Below are 24,622 nucleotides of genomic sequence, written 5' to 3'. Positions count from 1 at the left end.
ATGAGAAATGTGCAAAAAAGTCTAGAATAAGTCAGCAAGATAAAAGCAAAGCATACAAATATCAGTTGTTTATCTGTACACTAACATTGAACAAGCAAACAATAAAATATATAATTCACATTTACTTTTTTAAAAAACACACTTAGGGGAGTTCCTGTCATGGATCAGCAGTAACGAACCCAACTAGTATCAGTGGAATTGCTCAGTGGGTTGATTGGGCATTACTGTGAGCTCTGGTGTAGGTTGCAGATGTGGCTCGAATCCTGTGTTGCTGTGGCTGTGGCATTGGCTGGCAGCTACAGCTCTCATTCAGTCCCTAGCCTGGGAACTTCCATATGCTCCAGGTGGAGCCCTTAAATGACAAAAAAATAAAAATAAAAGATATATAAATGTTTTTAATTTAAAAAATTAAAAATGAAAACCCATTTATGTATAAATCTAATTAAACATGTATAGGATTTTGTAGGTTGTAAATTAATGCTGATGAAAGAAGTCAAAGAAGGTCTAAATAAGTGAAGAGACCTATTCTATTCATGGATTGAAAGACTCAGAATTGGTAAAGATGTCAGTTCTCTGCAAATGTGTGTACAGATTTATTGTAAACCCTGTCTAAATCTCAGTAAGACTTTTCGTTAATATAGACAGGTTTATGCTAAAATTTATATAGAAAAGCAAAGGAACTAGAAGAGGTTAAACACTCTTAAAAAGAAGGATAAAGTCACAGTAATCAGTCTACCTGGTAAAAAGAATTATTATATAGCCACAGTAATAAACTCTGGTATTTATGAAGAAATAGACACATAGATCAATGGAACCCAGAAACAGACTCACAAATATATCCAACCAATTTTCAACAAAGAATGCAAAAGCAATTCATTGCAAGAAAGATACCCTTTTCAATAAGTGTATAGCTAGAGGTAAATAAATTAACTTCAACCTAAATCTCATGCCTTAGACAAAAAAAATTAACTGAAAATAGACCATCATAGACTACGGTGTAAAAGGTAACATAATAGAACTTTTAGGGAAAAACAAAAAATGCAAAATCTTTGGAACCTAGTGAAAGGCAAAGCATTCGTAGATAAATTTAACCTCATCAAAATGAAAAACTTCTGTTTTCCAGATGACTCTGATAAGGATTTGAAAAGACACATTACAGACTGGGAGAAAATAGTTGTAAACCTCATATCTAAAGATGGACTGGTATCTAGAATGTATTTAAAAACTCAAAACAAAATGAGACAAAAAGGTCAGTTAGAAAATGAAGTAAAGACAAGAACAGACATTTCATTGAAGAAGATATTCAGGTGGCAAATAAGCACATGAAAAGATGTTCAACAGCATTAACCATTAGAGAAATGCAAAATAAAACCAGAAGGATATTATAGATGTGTAGCCTAATAGGATGTCTGAAATAAAAAATAGTAACAACATTAAATGATGGTGTAGTTGCAGAGAAACAATCACACGTACCCTGCTGATGGGTATGATAAACTGTGTAGTGTTCTAGAAGACAGTTTGGCAGTTTCTTAAACAAAACATATAATTATCATATGACCCAGCAATTGCACATTTGTCTGAAGAAGTGAATACTTATTATAGTCACTCAAAAGCTTGAACATAGGTATTTATAGTAGATTTATTACAAATAGCCAAAAACTGGAAGCCACCCAGATGTTCTTCAGTGGTTAAACTATAATATATTACATACTATATCATTTCATTTATATAACACTATTGATAAGGCACAATTATAGAAATGGAGGAGTTCCCTGGTGGCCTAGTAGTTAAGGCCTATGTCTCTGCAGTGGCTTGGGTCATGGCTATAGTACGGGTTTAATCCTGGCTGGAGAACTTCTTCATGCTGTGGGTGCGGCCAAAAAAAATATCTATCTATCTATCTATCTATCTATATATATATATATATATATGCAGAACAAATTCATGGTTGCAGGGGATTAAAAATTTGTCTTATAGGGAGGAATTCGAAGAGAATTGTTGCTTAAAAGGGCAACGTGAGGGAACTTTGTGATGAGGGAACTTTGTGATGATGGGATTGTTTCATGTGTTGGCTGTATGGGTATCAGTATTCTGGAAGTGATGTACTATAGTTTTGCAAGATGTTACCCTTGGTGGTTTCAGGGTAAGGGTGGGGGTGTGTAGGACCTCACTGTGTGGTTCTTTTAACTGCATATGAATCTACATTTCTCTTGAAATGAAAAAGTGTTTGTTTTTTTTTGTTTTTTAAAGCCACATTATCTTCCCTCCCATCAGTGACCATTTTTATACTCTTATTGTGTATAAGTAGTGTAGACCATGGATTCTAGTGAGAGCCTCCCTGGATTTGGTTCCCAGTTCTGCGAGCATCAACAGAGTGTCCTTGGGCTCGTTTCTTCAAGTCTTTGTCCTCGATTTTCTCATGTGGAAAATGGGGAGTGATCATTTTAATACTAATAATATTCCTCTCTCAGCGTTCTTATAAGGGTTAAATAATTTGTTACTTACATGTAAATGACAAGACAGATTATGATAGTTCTAGGTGGACAAATAGGTAATATTGGTGGAGATAGTTCTAACTATATTACCTTTCATTTGTTCTTTCTTCTTTTAACACAGTTGAGATAATGTTTGTATATATTTGCACATTTGGTTTTTCATTTAAGCCCTAATTTTTTCCCCAATAGTTAGTAAGATTTGGATCTAAAATAAAAAAAAAAAAAACTGTGACAGTTTCTTAATGTATTTACAGCCTTAACTTCAGATGTTTTTTAAAAAAATTCTTTTTTAAAAATTTCTGTTCTCATTTCTGGTTTGCAGTTTAAACTACCAGACTTGTAGTTCTTTGCTCTTCATATTTAGTGTGCATAGAGTGGGTGAACTAGTTGCTTGAGCAGAACTTTGTCCCAGATCTGCTTCAGGTCAGCGTTCCCTGTCATTCTTTTGACATTTATTTCTAACGTGGTTGAAGGGCAGTAGTCAGGTTCCATTGAAACACCTGATGTAGGGTTGAGCTAGACCCTCCAGAAGAAAGTAGGATATGTTCAGTCTCTCCAAGCTTTTCCTTGGCCCGGGTTTTCTTTGTGATAGGTAATTTGGGGTTGCCTTCCCTCTGTCTGATGCATCATCTCAGATGCTGTAATTAAATGGTATGTCTTAACAGCTTTGAACCCCTCACATGAATTCAAGTGGTTTTATATAGTCATGAGGATTCTCTTGTAATATAACGAGGGAAGTGGCCTCCTCCTTTGTGAATTCCAGCATCCAAGATCTAAGTCATAGACTAATTTAAAATAGATTGAATTTCCTGGAGTTCCCATCATGGCTTAGTGGTAATGAACCTGACCAGTATCTATGAGGACATGGGTTTGATCCCTGGCCTCACTCAGTGGGTTAAGGATCCGGTGTTGCCGTAGCTGTGGTGTAGGCTGGCAGCTGCAGCTCCGATTTGGCCCCTAGCCTGAGAACTTCCATATGCCGCAAGTGGGGCCCTAAAAATGCAAAACAACAAAAAAAAGTAAAATAGATAGAAATTTGACAAATGTGAAGACTAAAATAAGTCTAGAAAAGAGTAGACAGTACAGACAAGGGGTGTGATTTAGAGTTCATTTTTCAAAAATATAACCGGTATTACCTTTTAAGCTTTCCATAATGGAATGGTTATGTTTTAGATTGGGAAAAAGCCTATCAAATTTCCTTCCTTTTCAAGCCATTTCATGATTCCAAACTGGAGCTCTCTTCTGCCCTCAGTTTGCTGCTGGAAAGTATCTTTGCTTTGTTTGTAGAGTAAATGATCAAGATTGTGTAAATCTTTTATCCTTGAGCTTTTTGCTTTTTTTTTCTTTTCATACATATTTCTTTGTTTCTGGATTTCAGCCATAACACAAAAACAACATCTTGGTTAGACCCTCGGTGCCTGAACAAGCAGCAGAAGCCACTGGAAGAGTGTGAAGATGATGGTAAGGGCTAGAAAGTTCTGGGTTTAAGTGAGTTGGGGGGCTTGTTGACATGTCACTCGGGTTTTAACAGTGCGTTTTTAAAGGGTCATCCAGTGCATTGTAGTTTCCAAAAGCAAGAGGGACATGGGTAAAATGGTGATAAAAGAAGAGTTTATTTTAACATGAAGGCATCCTAAATTCTCCATTAGAAGCAGAACTTCAGAACAATCAGGAACTCTTCAAATAAAGATGCCTCTTCACAAACGAGGATAAACTCTAGAAAGTTTCTAGGACTTTAGAAACCCAAGATGGCACTTATCTAATGGACCCTTATCCTATATTATGACAGTCGTAGAGAAAAAAAAAATACAACTTTTCTTGAACTCTGCATGTTTCATAACTCTATCATTTCCCCCAAGTTTTGACCTAAAGAATGCATATCTTGCCTTGTTTGGGAATCTTTGTGTGATATGGAATCTATCCTAAATATCAGAAAGCATCTTCTTCCACAAAAGAGACTGAGGTGTTACCCTTAGCCCCACTTTCCTTGTTATTATTATTTTTTTAAAAAATCAACTAGCTGTAAGAGTTAGTTTTATTTGTTTGTTTTCCCTTTTTAAGTTTATCTCAAGGCTTTGGGATTTGTAATTACTTTTGTGAAAGGAAAAAAAAATTGAGACAGAACAAATGTGTTCCCTTCCAGTCTTTCCTAAGTTCTACCAAAATTGCTTTTTGACATGGACAAATTAAAAGGGAAATGATTTGCTTTGCTGCTCATTATTCATTTCTGGCATTTGAATTGGTAGTATAATTATTGAATGCACATTTTACTGTAAGATAGTGAAATTTTATTAATTTATCCTAAGGGGCAGAATTGTTGTCTTTATAAACTTGAGGTTTGTTTGAAAATGTAATCTGCTAAAGTACGATCTTGTCAACACCTTATAGTCCAAGATCCTGCTGTTACATGTGGATTGCAGATTACATGAAATGAATGAATCTATGTTCATGGTTACCTGAGTGCCTTCAAAGGGAAGTACAAATCTTTCTGACTAAGGAGGTATAACCCAGAGGATCCTTTTATTGTGGTTATTTTATTTTGATTCTTTAGTCCTGAAGAAGGCACGGCCCAGGCGTGGCAGCTGCATTATGTTGCAAGCTTAAGGAATAGTGGACTATCCTGATTATTCCCATATTCTGTTTAATATATAATACATAGGTGACCAGTTCTCAAAGATCAGAACATAAAATGCATCCAGCCATAAAACTTCTTGGAACAAAATCTAGTCTTTATTTAATGCCTGATGATTTTGAAGCCATTGAATGTGCTTTTATTACCATCAGATCTTCAGTGTCAGTAGCCATTATAATTATACTGGGAATGTATGAAAATGCCTGTTAATAGAATTTTATAGATAACAGAGGATTTCAATGGCTTTTACTTAGAAAAATGGAGTAAAAGTATTCAGTCAAATGACTGAATGTTTTTGTTAACAATGGCAGTAATTTTTAATTCTTAGAATTCATGTCACTGGTGTTAATGTTAATCCTTTTGGAACAAGTATGTATTCATACCAAGGCAGTTAGTAATTATCCCGTCACTGATAGAATGCAAACATTCTGTTTCTAGTAGAAACTATACGTATGTCTGTGTACTTGTATACAAGCATAAATATATAACCTGATTATATCACAATGGCAGGTATCAGTTTTCCTACCTGCATTTTCTCTTGCCAGTCACCACAAATCTGCCTTGTGTTGTTTATATCACGACACAAAGAAGAGTCACGCTGTTGGGCACAATATTGTTCTTGTCTTTCATTCTACTCTCTGTAGGTCATATGCATATAGAATATAACAGTACATAGCATTATACTTACCAGAAAAAATTTTATATTTTCTTTTTCCTATCTCAAAAAAATCATTAACTAGTTTGGGATACTGATCTTCAGGGTTGAGCGCCCATTGTCATTTCTTTGTTTTAATAGTTCAAGTAGAAGCCTTCTCCCTAGCCTTTGAACTCCAGGCTAATGCATTTATCTTTAATAACGTCATTTGTCTCAAAGAGACTTTAAAACTCATTCTTTTTTTTTGGCTTTTTTGTCTTTTCTAGAGCCGCACCCGCAGCACATAGAGGTTCCCAGGCTAGGGGTCCAATCAGAGGTGTAGCCACCAGCCTACACCAGAGCCACAGCAACACAGGATCCAAGCCGTGTCTGTGACCTACATCACAGCTCACGGCAATGCCGGATCCTTAACCCACTGAGCGAGGCCAGGGATCGAACCTGCAACTTCATGGTTCCTAGTCAGATTCATTAACCACTGAGCCATGACGGGAACTCCCTAAACTCATTCTGATTAAAACCCAACTAATGATCTTTCAGGCCACTCCCCACCCCACCCCTGACAAAATCGGGCCTTCTCTAAGTGTTCCCTGTCTCGGGTGAGAGTAAATTCATGCCGACTTAAGTGTCCCCCTAGACCTTTGGCTGTCCTTAACAGCCACTTCTAACCCATGTACATCCAGCTGAGATCACATCTCCTCCCAGATGTCTCTGGAATCCATTTTTTGTTTTCTTGATCATCTCTACCATCCTAACCATGCTCATCTTCCACCCAGCCTCTTCCCCACTCTCCTTTATGCAGTGTATCCAGAGCAGTCTTTCAAAATGTGGTGTTGTAAATGCCAAGTCTGTAGCTCGTCTCTTCAAGCTCTCTGTGCTTCATTCTCTGAGCTTGTTTGCCTCTCGTTCCATCCCTCACTCTATCTTTCCTCCCCCCTAGTCCTCATTGAGTTTCTGCTCCATGACAGTTGGATAATCTCCCTTCTTAGAATACCCTTACTCTCCACAAATGGTTATTGAATGCCTTCTCTATGTCAAGTGCATTCTAGGAATTGCAGATGGATCATTGAACACAATAAACAAAAGGCCCTGCTCTTGGAGAGCTTAATTTCTAGTCACTTTCCACTCTTAAATCTTTCCATTAAATTTTGCATATTCTTCATAGTTCAGCTCTGGGACTCTTCCCTTGACCTTGCCCCCAGGTGTAATGAGGTCACTCTATTATTTATCATAACTCTAGAGAACTTATCACAGTTTTAATTTAATTTTTATTGATGTGAGCTTTAGCCTTGTCTTCTTTTCCAGAAGGATGTGGCTGACTGCTCTTTTCCATGTCTCTGTCGTCTTGAGTAATGGCTGGCACATAGTAGGTCTAATTAAAGGATTTTTGAGGAAATGAGTGAGTGCCCTAAAGATATTGTTAAATCAGTTCAAAGGGGAATTTTCTTGAGATATTTTATGTAAATTGGATTCCCTTCTTAGGAAACAATACTAGTATCAAACCTTATTGTTGGCCATTGGATAGTTTTTAAGGTGTGTAGGGCCATGTTGGTTACTGAAGTCAGTAATCAATCCATTTGTTCTTTCTTTCATCCTTTTGAGAAATAGTTGTTACCTATCATGTATCAAAAACTGCACTGGGCACTGAGCAGAGTGTAGTAGTGAAAATAGGGTTGATCCTTGCGGAACTTGCAGTGGAGGGGACAGTCACCACTATATAGCTGAAGTGATTGTATATGAAATGATTTTTTGTGTGATGTCCTGTGTTCTAGTCTCAGTTATAATAATATAATAAGTATAATAAAACAGCAGCAAGAGGTGGTCAAGAATGGAAAAGATCTTATTTTGCTCGCTGAAATCACTGAGAACAGGAGTTACCGCTGTTGCTCAGTGGGTAGATTCTTAACTAGTCAGATTCTTAGACTAGTATCCATGACGATGTGGGTTAGATCCCTGGCCTCACTCAGTGGATTAAGGATCTGGCATTGCCACAAGCTGTGGTGTAGGTTGCAAACCCTGCTCAGATCTGGTATTGCTATGGTTGTGGTGTAGGCTGGCAGCTGCAGCACCAATTCGACCCCTAGCCTGGCTCCATGTGCCACAGGTGCAGCCCTAAAAAGACAAAGAAAAAAAAAAGAAATTACTGAGAACACTTTCATTCTAGTATTTCTGAGCTGTTTGACTTAGAAGTCTTAGAGTAAACACTTCCTCACAATATCCCTTACAGGGCAGCCTTCAAGCCTCACTTCTTCGATGTCCATCATTGTGACATAGTGCCTTTTTCCACCTCCTTTAGAAAGTCGTTGAAGTGTAGCTCACCTTAGAATCTGCATCCTCAACTTGACCCCACCTTCCGGTGTTAAGACAGCAGTATTACTTATTAGTTAAATCATGTTTTGTGAGTATAATTGCCTCACTGATTACAGGATTCTTGAAGGATTAAAAGGACTAATATTGAAAGGTCCAACAGCTTTGTTGGAAATCGGGCCTGTGATAAGTGACTTCCCACATAAGAACATTGAAACCGCAAAGGTGTTTGTCATCTTTTACAACCAATCAAACCCTATTTTGACATGCAAGGAAGTGAGCCATTTAATAATGGTGCCAATATCAGCTCTTACTATTTTGGGATTTACACTGAGGTCTCGGGTTGACTATCCAAGCCAATGAAATAAGCCACAATGCAGGTAAGGATGCAAGAAAGTGATGTGATTGCTGCTGTTTTTCTTGACGGGTGTTTCTTTCTTGGTGATGGTGTCTGAATTTTTCTTTCTCTCTTTTCTGTCTCATTCCTGTTATTCCTTTGGAGAAGAAGGGATCCATACCGAGGAGCTGGACAGTGAACTAGGTAAACCCTCCCAGCCTGCATGACTTGCCCTGGATGCTTTCTCTCCAGTGTATTGCTAATCCCTTGGTTTCTTTAGTTTGCATGTCTCCAATTATGCTATTCATCCCAGCTTATCCATGGGAGATCAGTCGTCCCACACATGTGTCTGACTGCAGACATCAGGCAGAGTTGTAATAAACTCTGTCTAAAAAGAAAAAAAAAAGTTGGAGGGAATTGAGACTGGAATGAGAGTTAGCAAATTGATGCTAGATACTCTGGTAAATTGAGGATTAAGAGAAAACTGAGAGAATAGATGCCATCTCCTTTGAACTCTCCTATAATCTACCGCAGTCTCATTTCTTTATTTTTTGGGGGTGGGTGGCCTTCTCCATGGGGAATACTGAAAAGCAAAGCAAACAAACAAAAATCTACCAGACTCATTGAAAGATCTTAGTGGGAGTACGAGCAGTACAATTCCACTGATTAACTCAATGGTTGCTAAGTGTTAGTATTATATTGTTATTCAGTCATAGACTACATGTTGACTTGTAACTGTAGTGAATGGCTTGAAAACCAGATGCTGCTGGCTTTATGTGTCATTTTCCTTAGACTGTGTATAACAATGTAAATCAAGTTTTGACTACTCCTAGCTCTTACAGTTTAAGAGTAATTTACATTAGCAGATAATGCCAAACTCTTTTATCTTTGCTGTTGGACTATATTGAATTATGTTCCCTGCTAAGTTAAATGTTTTATGTTCAGCTTTGAACAATATTAAAATTAGTTTTCATTCCATCTGATGCATCTGTGGAAGATGAGAAAGCCTTAAGTTTCAGCCAAATTGCGCATGAAATTTTGGCAGATTGAAAATTGATGATAGTATATTTTTATTTTTAAAATAGACAATGATTTAACATCAATAGAAATGGAACTGTCATGAGATTATTGAATCAGACTAGCATTTTTGAGATTGCCTTAAGAACTGAAAATATAAATATTTAACACAGATTATTGTTTTCATTTGATTTGATTTATCTTTATAGATAAAGATAATCAATCATGGTTGACTAGAGTTAGGATGTAATAGAATTTGGTTCTATTTTTTTTTTCTTTAATGTTTGGAACATATCCGCTTGTAACTGGTGGATATGCCAGTGGTGGTCGATAACTATTGAAAGATCTATTTTTAAAGATATTTAATAAGTTGTCCTTGTGGTCTTGTGGTAGGAATGACTTGAGATTCAGACTGTGTAATAGAACAATTCGTAACTAATTTTGTTTAAAAAAAAATCAATCCAATGATATCAGATAATGTCATTGAAAAAGACAGTCCTGGGTTTTACAGATATAAAACAAGTGACTTGATCCTTTGTGAAACCCGTTTAAACCACTCAGGCCACCTGACTGATGTGTGTGAATGACCACAACTGTGTGTGGACCGCTGGTGAAATAACACTATTGTGCATGGACACACAACCTTATTTGTGTCAGTGGAAGCTTGAAATTTTTAGAAAAGAGTCAGCTCTTCTCTTTTTTTCTCATATAACCATAACAAGTGTGGAAACTTTCCTATCGCTGTTAAAGACTCTACAAAGTATGTTCTTCTGGCTGCACGGTGTCCCTTCTCATGCCACAATTGTGGGAGATGGTTTGATGAAGTGGGAGCTATTCTCCAGGGTTAGGGCAAGTTGCCTAGCTTCATATCAGCGCTCCCCCACTTACTGGCTCTGTGACCTTGGGCAAGTCAGTCATCTTCTTTTAGCTTCTCAAGTTCCTTATCTATAAGGAGGGCCTGAAAGAGGAGTTACTGTGGGGCTTGAGAGGAGACTTACTGAGAATGTGTCTTAATATGTCTCCCAGCACATATTTTTGCCACTTTTCTTCTTTATGAACTAATTCTCGTTAATCTTTTCAGTACTTCCTTAGGTAGTCTTTGCCCTTACCATGGGACAGACAAGGAACATGTATTCTATAGAAATGGCCCAAATGTATCCTTGTAGGTAGAGACAGGACTCTTGATTTTTGACTGTATATGTCCTCTGTGTCAAGAGTGGTTCGTGTACACACACATACACACACACACACACACACACACATTTTTCATTGCATTCACTCCAGATTCTTTTGACAAGCTCACTGCCCATTTTCTTAATAAGAGGATCCTAATTTCAAACAATAGCAACTGTCAGATGTTCAGTGAACAGTACGCTTCCAGATGTGACAAGGAAATCCTCACTATAATCAGCCTCTGTGAGGTGGGGGCGGTGGACTGGGGTGTCGGACACAGATCATTTGATTACAGAGTTGTCATTTCCGAACTCTGTTGTTTGGGCTGGGTCAGTAGCTCCATTATGCACTTTTGTTTTGCAGAATTTATCACATCTTCTGCAGTTACCTCCCTGAAATCAAAAAGTACCTGAAGAACCTTCTTTTTGAAACGACAGGGTATTCATGGGCTGCAACTAGTTAGGAGAAACAGACACTAGGAAATGAGGTCCCCCTCGCAACCAAAACTGAGTCACATTTTGGAAATTCATCTCTGATTGTGAACATGACTTTAATCTCTGTGCTAACCAAACTTGTGAAAAAAGAACTTGGAGCATTTGTCCCATCCATGTTTGCTTCCATGGTATCAATTAGTACACCATGAGATTTTTAGTGGCAGGAACAGCAAACAAACAGGACATATAGACCTGTCCTATGTCTTTTGGACTCTCCTAGATCAGTTGCCATTAGTTGAGCCTAGGTGCAAGGTGCTATGTGAACGGTTTTACAAACATCCTTATTTAGGTAAACTCAGGAGAAAGATGTGGTTTCAAGGTGGTAAGAAACGAGCCCAATGCCTAATAGAGAGGTAGAGCTGAGGTTCACATCAAGATCTGGACAACGCCATGGAGGTCCTAGTCAGCTGAAATCTCAGTGACAGCTGGTGCTGACCGGTCTGATGTCTGACAGTTGTTAGACATTTAGACATGGACAGGTGTTCAGAGTGTTAAAAACAATTTTGATGTCATCATTTCCTGAGTTTCAGTATTTTCAGCCATTTTCAACTTTTTAGAACCAAATGGCAAATTGGAAGACAAACATTTTCCTTTTTTAAAATCAATGACCCATTTCTATTTTAGGCTTTAGGAGACTAATTCCTATTATTAAGTTAATCACCACATTGGAAGTGAGAAATCTATCTTTTCAATTTTAAATGAGTTTTAGCGTGAAAAAACTGGAACATTTCTGGAGTTTGCTAATCTGTCTCAGAAGATGTGTTGACATTTACAAATGTCCAGAAATACCAGTGGACCGGCCTTATGTCTCAACTCTGGAACATAAGTTGTTAAGTAGGTGATAGGGCAAAGTCATAGATGGCTTCTTTCTTGTACCCTCTGTGGGGCTCCATCAAAGCCCTTACGGTACTGTGTTTGAATTGTCTGCCCAGTTGGTTGTAATTATCTTTGTGTCTCTGGTGCCCAGCACCCCCTCAGGCCCAGTGCACCCTCAGGCAAGCAGTAACAGTCAGTAAATGTTGGACAAATGAATAAAGGAGTGAAGAGAATCCTTAATTTTTTTTCCTGTTTTATCAAAGAAAATCAGGTCATATATTAGGGTTGCAGATTTTGAAAAGAGGTCTGGTCCATTAAACATGATGTGGTCCCCTCAACACCTACCTATGCCTGGACACCAATTTGCATTTTTCTAATCTTCGATTTTCCAACTCTTTGGAAATATTTTCCTGGTTCATTTTCATTTAAATGGTAATTTCCAGCTTTGTAAGGGAAAACCATTTCCCAGGCATTTGATTTGCATCCGTCCGCAAGACTCTGCGTGTATAAATGCCAAGTTGTATCAACATCTGCCCATTGGACCTGCCTTGCATTTTAGTAGCTTATGCCTCCTGGAACTCAAAGACTTCTTTAAAACCTGCTAGGTGTTTTTTTGGGGGGAGAGTTTTTTGTTTTTTTTTTTTTAATTGGAAGAAAGGGGGGGGGAACCTGTTTCTTTGTTTGCAAATAAATAACATGTGGAGCAAAAACCATGAAATTAATGTTTTTTTGATGTGCAGCCAAATCTGAGCAAAATGTAGACTTTGAATAATTAGCCTTTGTGTGTGTGTGTGTGTGCGCGCGCGCGCGTGCATGTGTGCACACGTGTTTATGTACATGGTTCCATTTCAGCAGGGAATTATTTGTGGCTTATGGAAGCCCTATGGCCTGATGAAGTAAGTGGTTACTGTTTTCAAAGAGTGACCACAGGATTCACTGAATTTTTTAAAAAATCCGGTTTTTCAAAAGAAGTGATATTTCAAGTGTTTGTAATCCATTCAAGTCAGTTTTAATAGCTACTTTTAGGAATAATAATTCACTTTGGAGTACACTGTTATCCAAGCTTGCCCGAACTACCTGTATATTAGGGTGGCTTTGAAATTAAGTGGGGAATTGCTGCTCTGCCTGAAGAGTTATTTAATGACACAAAGCCCAATATTGTTACTTATCTCACCAAATTATCTGGTGCAATGGGCTTTTTCACAATAGATTCTTGTTATGACAGAATTCATCATTACCCAGTTAATAAAGTTGTGCTCTTTGATAAGAAACCTTATGAAGTAAAGTTCCATAGAGCACAGTCGAGTGTTCAGAAAGGCACTTATATCCCCCAATGAAATTTTACCACCACATTTAAAGGAATAAATTCTACCCCCTCTTAGGTAATAAGTTCTTGGAAAGCAAGGTCTGTATTTCTGCTTTCAGAGGCACAGTCCTGGCAAAGATGGTCCTGTCCAGGTATAGCAGTTGAGTGATAGGTGTTTACAGTTCAAAAATCCTTTCTCCATGTAGGCATTTTTACTCACTTGGTAACATTTTAATGAGGTACAAGGAGAAAATAAGATGAAAATTTTAACTGTTCCAGGGAGAGCAAAAACAGCAGTATTGTATTGAAAATGGAAAGAAACGTTTATTTTCATCCATTTTTGCTTGTGTGGTAAGGTAGTCTAGCAATAAAATGAGAACACTACAAATGTTTAAGGTAGGAACTAGTTGAATTTTGTTCAAGGCAAAATTTAACTATTTCCATTACATTATAATTTAATTGTTGATTTTGCTTGTGCAAAATATCAGTAAAGAATTGCTCTTCATGTAGAAAAATACACTGGTAAATAAAATAAAAATAATGCTTGGTCTTTTTTTTTGGTCAGGATACACAGTTTTAATTGGATGTAAGGCATTATTTTTATGAGTTATTCTCTTTTGGCCTAACCCTTGCAAAGCCCTAAACTCTTCAAAAACATGCTCTTTTTACTCTAAATGTTCTTTTATTTTTCAGAACTGCCTGCTGGTTGGGAAAAGATTGAAGACCCTGTCTATGGTATCTACTATGTAGAGTAAGTGCCTATTAAAACACCCTTTAGTTTGCACCCTTCTCTAATTATGTACATTTATGCTAAACAGAGTTTACCCTCACAAGGTATAAACAGACTAATAATAATATTAATTTTATAATGAAAATATATTTATAATTTAATGAATGAGAAAATATTCAGCAAATCTGATGATGATAAATTAGCTCATAAAATTCATGAGGGCAGGCTTCAGGTCTTCTATTTTTACCACTGTATTACTGAAGCCCAACATAGACCTGGCATATGGCACGGACTTAATAAGTATTAGTTGAATGAATGAGAAGAGCAAGGATTCAATAGATCTATTGAGTGTGGGTTGCTTATCTTCAGGAAGAGAATCTTGTTTTCCCTGTTTTTTTGCCCTGTCCAGGTCCAAACTTCTCAGTAATTACATATTTATTCATTCAGACTTTCTTTAAAGGGTCTTATTTGTCACTCAGACAAATCTAAATAATGTATGAAATGCTGCCACAATTAAGAAGGACGTTGAGAGCAAGCCTAAGTGGCAAAACCTTGTAAGCTTCTTTTTACCTCTGCAATATACAATGGCTCCCATTTTTCATTTTTACAAGTCTCAAAACCTACATCACCATGTACCTTATTCTAGCCATAGGCACGTCGTTTGTCTTTTTATCACAACCGTATGTTGGTAGGATACTCACAGAAAATAAAAGAAACCTAAATGAGTAAACATTGAAAAATACATTTTACATCATTTCCTCTAAGAAGGATGGGTAATAAATAATAAAAAGATACTTCGAAAGAAACAAATGCCATGTGAATGTTCTAGTATCAGAATCCTTCCTGCCACAGAGAAGATAACTTGAGAGCTTTCTATCTCTTGTGCTAATGGCAAGGTCAAGTCATTCCTCTGATACCCTAGTGATAAGGACATAGGATACAAAAATCCCAGGCCGTAAAATGTTCAGCATCTTATTGTAAAAAAATTTACAAGTTCAGGAGTTCCCGTCGTGGCACAGCGGAAACGAATCCAACTAGGAACCATGAGGTTGCGGGTTCAATCCCCGGCCTCGCTCAGTGGGTTAAGGATCCGGCATTGCCGTAAGCTGTGGTGTAGGTTGCAGACGCGGCTCGGATCTGGCATTGCTGTGGCTCTGGTGTAGGCCAACAGCAATAGTTCCGATTCAACCCTAATAAAATAAAATTCCTTTGTGTGTCCCGCAGATCATCTTTCTCACAGATGAACGGTGGGGCTTCTGTCAAATGGGGGCTCATTTTCAGTTCTCCCTCAACCAATTTGTGCATTAAAAGAGAAAAGGAATAGATGACTTGAGCTTTGATGAATGAAGAGACTTGGTTTGAGGGGCCAGGTGTTCTCTGACCATACACTTCTCCTCCCTGTGTCCTTTTGGATCCAGATGCCTAGGAATGTTAGACTATTTCTCAGTGTGAAATTGTCTACCAGAATTAGGAAATAAACATAAACGAATTTAAAAAATAAAGCCTGGCTTGAAAAAACTACTTTGATTTTGAAATTAATCACACAATAGGAACATTCCCAAACTTCTTATGAATATGATGGTAATGAAGGAAAAAAAAAGAAATATGTATGTGTTTGTCTGTATATGTTTGGGTAATATGTGTGTATGTACATACATAAGTCTATGGCCAAAAAAATACACATTTGGATTCATGTATGTGTTTTTGTGTCTGTGTGTGTATTTTTATCTTGCCATGACCTTATTTTGGAGCCATCTGAACTATCTGGGTCTTTGTCACTTTGAACACATCGCATTTGCTTAGGTTAGCTGCATTTGGAATCTTTTTGCCTAAGGCTCATCCTTTTAATCCTGACTCCATGCCGGTTGATCAAAATAGTTGACAGATGTTGGTAGAGCCCTTCTTGTAACTTTACCATCCAGGGAACTGCCCAGGCTCCCGTGAACTCTGTTTTGGAAAGTTATATGCAGAATTTCTGGCATCACACATTGCAGACAAAATACCGCCTCTCCACTTTAAGCTCAGTTTAAAATAATCCTATAATCGACTTCCTGTTGAATTAAAGAGACGCCCCCTGTCAGGAGATGCCTTGGACATTTGAGAGAGTTGATGGTTAAAATCCTGGGATGTGAAAGCAGGCCTGACTGAGCTTGTAGGCCTCTTTAGTGTCGACCAGCTCTGTGATGTGAGGCGAGCTGTTACTTAACTGCCCAGAAGCTTACTTTCTTTTTCCAGAAGATATGAATACAAATTGCACCTACTTCCCGGGCATTTACTGAAGATTTTTAAAGTAAAATGCATGTAACACTGGTAGTGTGTGGTCAGTGCTGGAGAACATTTGGTCCAGATAAGCAGTCAGTATATGGAAACCATTTGTTTTTATTTTTTTTTAAATACATCTTTAACTGTGCATTTTGACACAACATGCCCAATATCTTGGACCATGTTTTTTGCTTAGTTTTAATCAAGGAACTTGGCCTGCTTGGCGTTTTGCTTACGGGATAAAATGTTTCCTAACCAAATGCATTCTGCCTTCTGCTCCAGCCACATCAACAGGAAGACACAATATGAGAACCCCGTTCTAGAAGCCAAACGGAAGAAGCAGCTGGAACAGCAGCAGCAGCCACAGCAGCAACAGCCGCAGCAGCAACAGCAGCCAGAAGGTTGGCTTTGCCTTGATGTCTGGGGCTGAGGAGCTCTGGGCACAGCCTGGGCGCTGACACCCCCGTGTGGTCAGAACTGGCCTTGAGGATCATGTCCTTTGCGGTGCTGGGGACTTGAAGTCCTGGAAGGGTGGGGAGTAATGCAGAGTTCCTGGGAGAGCCCCTTCTGACAGCTAAAGCCGGAAGCCCAGTTTAAAAGCCCTTGATCTCCACTTGAACTTAGAGAGGGGCTGCCATTAGACGGGAGAACTTGCTGCTGGTGAAAGAATGTTCTTTGTGCAGCACCTGGTGTCTAAATCCAAACCACTTTCAGCACTTTAGGAGGAGGTACTGGGTATGAAACTAACTTTTCATTTTCAGAACATTACATGTAAGAATCAGAAAAGGCTGGTAATTTTCAATGCTTTTAAAAAATTACAAGTTAATTCATTTTCTTTGGAGAAATATGAACAGTTTGGGAGTGGAAAGAATTTAAATCTTCCCTGCTGAGTTCTATCCCATTCTCAGCAAGAAACACTGGGCAGAAATTTTCTGGGGTTATACAAATATGCATATTTTAACAAAAGCTAGATCATAATTTATATGTATTAACATTATATATTTATATATTTACTAGTTTTGTGACCTGTTTTTTCTCACTTAAATATATTTCTTGCACATATTTGAAACATGCTTTATACAGACTTACATTATAATTTTTAATGAGTGCAAAGTATTTCCTTTTATGAATCTCTTCACTTCATTTTGCTGTTTGTTTATTAATAGATATTAGGTTTTTCCTCATTTTTGCCATTGCATTCTTTAAAAATAATGGACTTAGTACCCCCTCCATCCCTGGCCCGAGAACTTTTGCATGCTTTGGGCACACCCCAAAAAAATAAATAAAAGAGAAATAAAAATAGGCATTGGGGCCAGTTTGGCTGGTAAATGGTTTGCCAACCACTGCCAAAGACTGTATTTTAGAGAAAGGGTGTATATATGTGTCTGTGTGTGCGAGTGTACTCACCTATTGAAAAGTTCTCCTTTTTGGAGTTCCCGTCGTGGTGCAGCGGAAACAAATGCAACTAGGAACCATGAGGTTTCGGGTTTGATCTCTGGCCTCACTCAACAGGTTAAGGATCTGGCGTTGCCATGAGCTGTGGTATAGGTTGCAGACGCAGCTCGGATCCCATGTTGCTGTGGCTGTGGTGTAGGCTGGCAGCTGTAGCTCTGATTTGACCCCTAGCCTGGGAACCTCCATAGGCTGAGTGCGGCCCTAAAATGCACACATACACACACAAAAAGAAAAGTTCTTTCTACCTTAATCTCTTTTCTATTTTAAAAAGAAATTATTTTTAAATATTTTTGTAAGTTTGGGGAATGGGAATACACAATAGAAAGATGAGTATAAAATTGACTGTATTTTATAGCTTAGTTGAAAAATGACTTTGGGGTAAGTCTCAAGGGTCACTCATCATAGGTTATTTCTGGGCCTCCCAAGTGAGTACCACTACAGTTGGGACTCAGGAGTTTTGGAAATCGACCCTCTCTGGGTTTGAGAGATGATAGTAGAGAGCACCCTAGCAAAACTGCTGAGACCCAGCTTCACTACCCCATGCAAGCAGAGTTCGGCAGCCCAGCCCAGGTCTCAAATGCATTAGAGAAGTTTCTCCCACATTGGGCCCCCTTTCTTGATGTTTTTCAGTTGATCTCACTTTGGATTCTCCAGCCCAAGAACACTGGGGATTTCAGTGGTTGTACCACATTATTTCTATCCTCCAAGGTCTTAGGAGAAGGAGGTAGAAACACTTTCTCTGACTCCCCCCCCACAGGAACCATGATGGATATTCTTAACATGAAGTGGGGTCAGATACCAATTTCTTGCCAATTTTATTGGTTTTATTCTGGTTTTATTGGTTTGGGTAGTTTAATTATTAATTGTTGTGATTAAGAAGAAGGTGCACCCTAAGGAAGTCAACCAGCTATTTGAAGGAAGAATGGTAAACTGTTTCTTCCCTTCCTTGTAGATTGGACAGAAGATCATTCATCGCTTGTGCCTCCTGTTATTCCAAACCACCCCCCAAGCAATCCGGAGCCGGCCAGAGACGCTCCACTTCAGGGTAAAGTGTTTTTATAATTGCATCAAATTTTATTTTATTTTTTAAATAAAATAAAAAGAGTTGTTCCATCCCAAAGAGTTGTTCCAAGATAGTTCTTTGTTGTGGAGCTGTCCGGTGTACATTGTGCAATGTTCCCAGCCTCCACCCACTAGGTGCCAATGGAACCCTTCACCTTCTTGTGATTAACAAAAATGTCCCCAGATATTGCTAAATGCCACTAGGGGGCAAAACCATCTTAGAGTTGTGCACCATTGATTAAGAGACCACAGATAGTTAATATTGTATTAAATAAGATACATTGAAAACTCAGCACTAGATATTTCACAATTCCAGTCAACACTTTTGCTTTTGACTAAGACTCTTCTGTAAACCTAAAATGGTTTGATATTACTGTGTTGTAAATTCTAACCTCCTAGTCTTGCTGCGGTTTTGGCAGTTATGCATGTTTTACAACGTTTCATTGGGTCTCACTTATTTACATTCGTAAATGGTATGAGCCCCCCACAGAGGTTCATTTTTGAAAATTGGAAGCTCTGTAATCTTGATATTTCTAGGCCTCATTACTCTTAAGTGATAGAAAAGGTTTGCGGGTTTTGTTGCTCAGGTTTTTTTTCCTTTTTTTTCCTTTTTCGGCTGCAGCTGTGGCATATGAAAGTTCCCAGGCCAGGAGTTCCCACTGTGGCTCAGTGGAGGCAACTCTGACTGGTATCTATGGGGATGCAGGTTCAGTCCCTGGCCTTGCGTAGTGGGTTAAGGATCTCGAGTTGCCATGAGCTGTGCTGTAGGTCACAGACGCAGCTTGGATCCCACGTTTCTGTAGCTGTGGTGTAGACCCGCAGCTGTAGCTCCAATTCGACCCTAGACTGGCAACTTCCATATGCCATGGGTGTGGCCCTAAAAAACAAAAACAAAAAAAAAGAAAGTTCCCAGGCCACGATCAAATTCGAGTCACATCTGTATGCTATGCCACAGCTGCGGCAACTCCAGATCCTTAACCCACTGCTCCAGGCTGGGGGTCAAACCCATGCCACCTCAGAGACAACACCTAATCCTTAACCCTGTGTGCCTCAGCGGGAACTCCTAGAGATTTTCCTTTTAAATTAAAAACAAAACAAAACAGAACAAGCATGATGTTTCATAGCATTGGTGAGTCTGTGGTACAGAACCATTTAAAAAATATAAAATTTTTCTTCTCTCTACATTTCTAAAGAAATATAATTGTGTTAGATATTAAAAGATAGGTAGGATAACACTTTGCCCTGTCATTTCTCCATTATAATTTTCATAAGAAAAATTGTTTCCCTCTTAGTTAATATTGTCGTGAGATTGGTATTAATATCCATCGATGTATAAAAATCTCATACTTTTTAATAGTGATAATGGTTTTAATAAATATAGAACATAGTAGATAATAACATATTGATTAATATAAAAATGATTGCGGCCTACTCTCTTATTATTTTTTTTTAATGTTTTTGTTTTTTTTTAGGGCTGCAACCACAGCATATGGAGGTTCCCAGGCTGAGGATCAAATTGGAGCTACAGCTGCCAGCCTGTACCACAGCCATGGCACTGCAGGATCTGAGCCGTGTCTGCAACCTACACCACAGCTCACAGCAACACCGGATACTTAACCCATTGAGCGAGGCCAGGGATCGAACCCACAACCTCATGGTTACTAGTCACATTTGTTTCCGTTGTACCACAATAGGAACTCCTCCTCTCTATTTTTTAAACATAAAATCCCTTCTGCAGCCTCATGTTGTCTTATTTCCACCTCTCATGGCAGGTTAGCTACTCTAGCTTTTAAGTTCCTTGAACCTCTTTTCAGTTCCTTGAATCAGGGAAACCATGGACCACCTCAGAGCCTTTGCACATGCTGGTCCCTCCTGGCAGCTATCTTTTCCTCCCCACTCTTTGCTTTGCTAACTTCTACTCATCCAAGGTTTTTGCTGGATTCCCCTGTCTTATTTATTCACCCCATCTTACACTTCTCAGTTATAGAATTTAGCAGTTTATAATTAGGGTTCATTTGTGCTTAATTATTTAACAACTGTTTTCCTCTTTAGACTTTAAATCCATAGAGGCAGGAGGCTTTGTTTTTTTTTTTTTTTTTAATCACTGTGGGATACCCTGAACTAAGCTAAAATTTATTATTGTGTGAAACAGGGTATGTACATATATGATAACCAGCTTAGCTTCTTTAAAGAATTGTCTTAGAGATTAAATATATTAAAGCTCTAAAGTTTCTGGTTCTGAGTGCCAAATTCTTAGTGCACCAAAGAAGTTTAAGAGTCCAAATGGTATTGATCTATATTAGGAACTTTATCTCAGATTCTTCCCCATTTTTAGACCTTTTTTTTTTTTTCTTTTCTTTTCTTTTTCCCTGTAGTCCTCTTGGTTCCCACACTGGTTTGGGATTTGGGAGAGGCTCACTGAAGTCTGTGGGAATCAGTCATTACTCTTAAAACCCTTCTATGGTATAGTCTTTGGATTGATGCTTGTCTTTCAAACATAGTCATAATCTTTGGAATATACTCAGTCCCAAACAAACCAGTTTAAATCTATACCCTTTAACTCCAAGCTGTAATTATGAGAAACATTAAATTGGACTTTATCATCATGGCTTACAATTCTGTGTTCCCTGCCTGCTGGTTAAGCCTCCTGGTCTGCCTTCCTGATAGAACTCTAGAATAAGCTGTACAGCTCACTGGATTAGAAGGTTTGGTATTAATTTTGCTAAGTTCACTGTTCAACTAAACTTTCCTCTGATCAAGAATGCATTTCTCATCCCAGCAAATGGTTGTCTTAGAGAGATTTGCTCTTGGGAAATCTCTCTAGCCTTCAGTTTATGCTGAGAGAGCGATTTTTGCAGCCTTTACCCCACCCACTTCACCACCACCATCTTCAAAATAATGATTTAGAGCTGTGGAGCTCTTTTTATGTACCAGATACCTCCTAAGCACTTTTCCTGTGTTATCTGTCACAGTTCTTCCTTACAACTATCATGTGAATGATGAAGTTGGTACATCATTACCTCTGCTTATACATCCAACACTCAGGCAGAGAGAGGTTTAGTAACTTGTCCATGGCTGCACTGCCAGGAAGCAGTGGAGCACAGACTTGAACCTTGGTTGTCATTAGGAACAGTTTAACTTCTGGCTCAAAATCCTTTTTTTTTGTCTTTTTAGGGCCACACCCACGGCATATGGAGGTTCCCAGACTAGGGGTCTAATCAGAGCTGTAGCCTCTGGCCGACGCCAGAGCCACAGCCACACCAGGTCTGAGCCTCATCTGTGACCTATACCACAGCTCACAGCAACGCCAGATCCTTAATCCACTGTGATTGGCCAGGGATCGAACCTGCATCCTCATGGATCCTAGTCAGATTTGTTTCTGCTGAGCCAGGACGGGAACTCCCTGGCTCAAAATCCTTTTTGTTGTTGTTTTGTCTTTTTGTGGGACATCCCCATTGCATCGTCTAAATCTGTGCCAGCCATTTTGGATGCCACTGGCTACATGTTACCATTTACATTCAAATTAATTATAATTCAGAGCTCAAAAAATTCAGTTCCTCAGTTCCCCTAGCCACATTTCAAGGTCTCACGAGCTATGTGTGACTAGTTGCTGCCCTATCAGACAGTGCAGATCTAGAGTATTTTCTGGGTCAAAAAATTCTCTTGGACAACACTGGTCTAGGGTATTCAAACACTAGTACCAAGAATAGTACCAACTTGGCAGAAAAAGAGTAGATTTGGGGGCCAAGACCCATAAGATTCTGAATCAGTGACTTTGGGGTAGGCTCTAGAAATGAGTACATTTTTGAGAAGCTTCCCAGATGATTCTCACACATAACCAGATCTTATGACCTGTGACTAGTCATGTCACTCTTAGAAAATTCCATGTGCCACAGGGCTGCAGCAGAGAGCTTCACATTCCACTGCTGTGGGTAGAAAAGCACTTCTCCAAAGCTACATTAACTGATGACCTACCCATACATAAAACGTCATGAAACGTGTATCAGTGTAGAACCCTCTGCTCTTCCCTCCCTGGTTAGGCTTTGAAAAAGGAAGTCAGAAGTTCCAATCATGGCACAGTGGAAATGAATTCAACTAGGAACCATGAGGTTGTGGGTATGATCCCTGGCCTTGTTCAGTGGGTTAAGGATCTGGCGTTGCTGTGAGCTGTGGTGTAGGTCACAGATGCAGCTCAGATCTGGTGTTGCTGTGACTATGGTGTGGGCTGCAGCAACAGCTCCGATTAGACCCCTAGCTGGGAACCTCCATATGCCACAGGTGCAGCCCTAAAAAGACAAAAGACAAAAAAAAAAAGAAAAAGGAAGTCAGTGGTGCAATTTCATTGTCTTCTTCATGTCTCTTTTAAGCTGAAAACATTGTAATCTCAAACTATGCTAATGGCTTTGTAAAAAATACATACAAACTGCCAGACTTTTTTTTTTTAATATTTTATAACCTTGCCTATGTTCGGTGAAAAACTTACACACCCAACCACCTCTTTCAGCCTTCTTAAAGACATGTTAAATCTCATTTCTTTATGCTGTTCATTCATTGTTACATTCATTCAACACAAATATTTTGGAGCACGTAAAATGAAGGGGTCGTATTTTACACCCTGAATATATAAGCCAAAGTCCTCATGGAGTTTCCATTCTGGTGTTGGATATATGGGCACATGCGGTGCCTTATACAAAGGGGTGGAGTAGAGGGAGATGAGACCAAACACCCTCCCAAGAAGTAGGATGTATAGTATGTGAGATGGTGATGAATGCTAAGGACAAAAATAAAGTAGGTAAAAGGGATGGTGAATGTTGAAGAAGGTATTGCAGTTTATAGTAGGTGGACAGACAAAGTCTCCTTGAGAAGGTGACAGCTATTGATGTCTTTGCCTTAGTGAAATGTATTTCCCTTCAAGCCCTCTTCAGTAGCCTCAGCCTCAAGAATGTCAGCTATTCACATACCCCCCCAAAGTAAAATTTGGGGGTTATCTCAGTGGTCCCCAGTTTTCCATCTGGTAGTTGCCATGGCAACTGTCCCCCCACAAGCCCTAACTGCACAGTCCTGATGCTTTGGCAGATGACTTCGCAGGCTGAATCCTGCAAGGTGTTGCTTTTCTTTAGTCATGGTGACAGAGCTGTAGTCTGTCATGCTTCTAGCCAGCCTCAGGACTGCACTAGAGAAGAGGAGGTTAGTGAGCAGACCTATGACTCTAGGCAATTTATAAGAACCTTTTTCAGAGCCAAAAACTTTTGAAATGTACAATTAAAATTGTATGTGTGCCCAGAAACCTTTTTTAAAAAGACCTTTTAGATATAGCTAACCATATAGCTATTACTTTATTTTAACCAAAAATAACTTTCCTTCCTCGGTGCCAGCTTCCTGGTGCAGGGGTAGGTGGAAACTTTTTCTCTCTCTTTTTTCTTTTTTCAAATAACATTTTTCCTAAATTTTTTTATTATAGTTGATTTACAATGTTCTATCAATTTCTGCTGTACAGCAAAGTAACCCAGCAAAGAACCTGGATTACTTTTTTTTTTTTTTCCACATTATCCTCCATCATGTTCCATCAGAAGTGATAGTTCCTTGGGCTATACAACAGAATCTCATTGCTATCCATTTTTGATGGAAAAGAAATAGGGCAGATGGAAAAGATGTGGCAAAGGCAAGAGATAGGAAGTATAATTCGGAGAGTTGAAAGAGTCTGAGCATGTGAGCATAGAATGATGTTCACTACCTGGGTTAATCAGAGAAATTCCAGTGGAGTTTCTCAATTATGTAGAAACCCAAAATAAAATTTTTGTCTTCTGTGCAAAATGTTATTTGTGAATGCTACCAAGAATTGCCAATACAATCTTAGGTTAGCACGTTTGGAAGATATTTTGCT

At 38.7% G+C, this 24,622-nt stretch overlaps 1 protein-coding gene across 14 annotated transcripts in view; it reads left to right on the top strand.

Annotated features, from left to right (window-relative positions):
- MAGI1 (membrane associated guanylate kinase, WW and PDZ domain containing 1) overlaps positions 1-24,622 on the top strand; it is a 676,654-nt gene that overhangs the window by 567,369 nt on the left and 84,663 nt on the right. For 7 of the 14 annotated variants that reach the window (XM_047778731.1, XM_047778748.1, XM_047778711.1 and 4 more), the window contains exons 6-10: positions 3,874-3,956; positions 8,592-8,627; positions 13,923-13,980; positions 16,504-16,622; positions 18,629-18,721. In XM_047778731.1, the coding sequence (XP_047634687.1) occupies positions 3,874-3,956; positions 8,592-8,627; positions 13,923-13,980; positions 16,504-16,622; positions 18,629-18,721 (389 nt within the window). Of the gene's footprint in view, positions 1-3,873; positions 3,957-8,588; positions 8,628-13,922; positions 13,981-16,503; positions 16,623-18,628; positions 18,722-24,622 lie in introns of all 14 variants that reach the window. The other 7 variants (XM_047778770.1, XM_047778739.1, XM_047778721.1 and 4 more) reach the window with 2 other exon arrangements.

This window comes from Phacochoerus africanus, chromosome 1 (genome assembly GCF_016906955.1).
Source record: "Phacochoerus africanus isolate WHEZ1 chromosome 1, ROS_Pafr_v1, whole genome shotgun sequence".
In the NCBI taxonomy this organism is placed as follows: Eukaryota; Metazoa; Chordata; class Mammalia; order Artiodactyla; family Suidae; genus Phacochoerus; species Phacochoerus africanus.
Note: the sequence above shows the minus strand (reverse complement) of the source record. Positions and strands in the feature narration are given on the sequence as shown.